At 39.7% G+C, this 2500-nt stretch overlaps 1 protein-coding gene across 1 annotated transcript; it reads right to left on the reverse strand.

The window, feature by feature from the left end:
* Positions 1–2029: 2029 nt before the first annotated feature.
* On the reverse strand, positions 2030–2452 carry LOC137614904 (uncharacterized). The gene has a single exon (XM_068344560.1). The coding sequence runs from the start codon at positions 2450–2452 to the stop codon at positions 2030–2032; it is 423 nt and encodes a 140-aa protein (XP_068200661.1).
* Positions 2453–2500: the final 48 nt, after the last annotated feature.

The following is a 2500-nucleotide window of genomic DNA, read 5'->3' on the forward strand; positions in this document are numbered from 1 at the left end:
GAAATCTGTCGCCCAGGAAATATAAGTACATTGACAATAACAGAAAATTATGAACTTTATACCATTTAAAAGAATTCTCTACAGCAGCATCAGCGATCTTTTGAACGTTCGTCTCCCAAAATGGTTAACAAAAGTTTTTGAAAGGGGAGATTTATGTTCAAAATCACTAATATCTTCGACTACAGCTTTTCCCACTATTCAGGGTCGCTATTTCTAGAGAGCCGTTTCCAAGTTCTTCTGTCTCCGATGTCCTCCACTGTGAGATCTTTCTCCTCCATATCTGTTGTTACACACCCCATCCACCTTCTCTTTGGTCTCCCCTTCCTCCACCTACCTGGAACATCCATATCCAACATCCTCATCCCAACATATTCCTGGTCTCTCCTCATTACGTGTCCAAATCAGTGTAGTCTCTTTTCTTGGATTTTCTTTGACACCTCTGTAACCTTTGTTGTTCCCCTTACCAAGTCATTCCTAAACTTATCCAGTCTCGTGATTACCAGCCATCCATCTTAGCATTCTCATCTCTGCAACATCCGTTTCCTTCTCAAAGATCTTTTTCACGAACCAGGTCTCTGCACCATATGTCATGACAGGTCTTACTACAGTTTTATGTATCTTTCCCTTCAACTTTAACTTTATCCTTCGATCACATAACACTCCCAACTCTCTTTTCCAAGTATTCCATCCAGCTTGAATTCTACTATTCACTTCCGTTTGGAGTTCTGCTGTTTCCTCCACATATGACCCTAGGTACTTAAATTTTTCTGTCCTCTTTACTATTTCACCCAGCAAATATATATCACTTAATTGGTTCGGCGGGTTGTAACACATATACTCTGTTTTTGTTCTACTGACTTTAAGTCCTCTGCTCTCCAATTCCTCTCTCGACCTCTCCAGCTTCCCCTCCAATCCTTTTCTGGTTTCATGACAGAGCTATATCATCTGCAAACAGCATGGTCCATGGTGACTGTTCCTTCACTCTTTCAGTAATTACATCCATTAATATATTAAACAAGTAGGGGCTTAATGGCAACCCCTAATGTAACCTACGCCTCACTTCAAACGTCTCGGTAAATCAAACTCGTTCTTATTTGTGTGCCTGCTCCTTCATACATATCTCTGATCAGTCTAACATAGTTCTCTGGTGTTCCCTTCTCTCTCAAACATCTCCATATCTCCTTCCGTAGAACTCTTTCATAAGCCCTCTGTAAGTCAATAAATACTATATGTAATTCCTTTTGGCCTTCTCTATATTTTTCCAGTAACTGCCTTAGCGCAAACATTGCATCCGTTATGCTTCTGCCTGGCATAAATCCAAACTGCTCTTCTCCAATCTTAGTCTCTTCCCTTATCCTAGGCTCTAAAATCCTTTCCCAAAGCTTCATAGAAAGTGGGAGGAGTTTGATTGCCCTAAAATTATTACAATTTCTTTGAATTTGAGTATTAAAAAGCTATTCTTCCACATTCTGGGCATCTTTTCTTTCCGGTGCATCTTTTTCATCAGTTCCCACAGCATATGAACTGCAAATTCCCCCAAGCATTCCACTGGGATCTCATCAGGTCCCAAAGCTTTTCCATTTTTCATCTTGCTGAGGGCAACCATAATTTCTTCTCTATCTATATCCCTTACCATTCCTAAATTTGGATTTCCATCTGCAATTATAGATCTGGGATTTTCTTCATTTAGCAATCTTTCAAAATACTGCTTCCGCCTTCCTTTTATATCACTTGAGCAACACATTACCACTCCATCCTCATTCTTTATCTGCTTGATGTGGGTAGTATCTTTGGTCGCTTTATTTCTTCCTTAAGCAATCTTGTAAATCTTCTTTTGACCCTCCTTTGCGTCCAAATCTTCATATACATTATCCAATGCTTGTTTTTTTTTTCACTGTGCCACCGCCACTTTTGCTTCTTTCTTTGGTCATCTACCTTTCCCCTTCTCTTCTTCAGTGCCTGTTTCATCATACCTTTTCTTTGCATTTCTCTTCATCTTGATTTTCTCTTGTACATAATTATTCCACCATCAAGATTCTTTGTCTCTTGACCCTTTTCCTGTTGACATCCCGAAAATTTCTCGGCCAACTCTTAACAGAATACTGCTGTTCCGTTCCCACCACTCATCCACATCCTCATAATCCCAGGTGCCAAGCTCGACTAAAGCCTTCTTTATGAATCTATCCCTATATTCTGGGTCTTTTAGCTTCCACCATCTTATCTTTGGAATCATCTGTTGCCTAACTCTCATTGTTCTCTTCCTATCCCAGTCTACTGTCAAGAGTCTATGCTGGGGAGTTACAGCTTCTCCTGGGAATATTTTACAGTTTCGTATCTCTTTTAGATGCGCCCTTCTACCTAATACAAAATCAATTTGGGATTCTTGCCCACCACTTTTATACGTTGTAAGATACTTTGGCTGTTTTTCAAAGAAAGTTTTGATTACTGCCATATCAAATGGTTACAGCAAAGTTCATAACACTTTCACCATCTTGATTCC

The sequence above is a fragment of the Palaemon carinicauda genome, chromosome 21 (assembly GCF_036898095.1).
Source record: "Palaemon carinicauda isolate YSFRI2023 chromosome 21, ASM3689809v2, whole genome shotgun sequence".
In the NCBI taxonomy this organism is placed as follows: domain Eukaryota; kingdom Metazoa; phylum Arthropoda; class Malacostraca; order Decapoda; family Palaemonidae; genus Palaemon; species Palaemon carinicauda.

What these genes read in the sequence shown, in the direction of transcription:
- LOC137614904 (XM_068344560.1), bottom strand. Translation starts at nt 2,452, where the DNA reads ATGGCAGTAATCAAAACTTTCTTTGAAAAACAGCCAAAGTATCTTACA.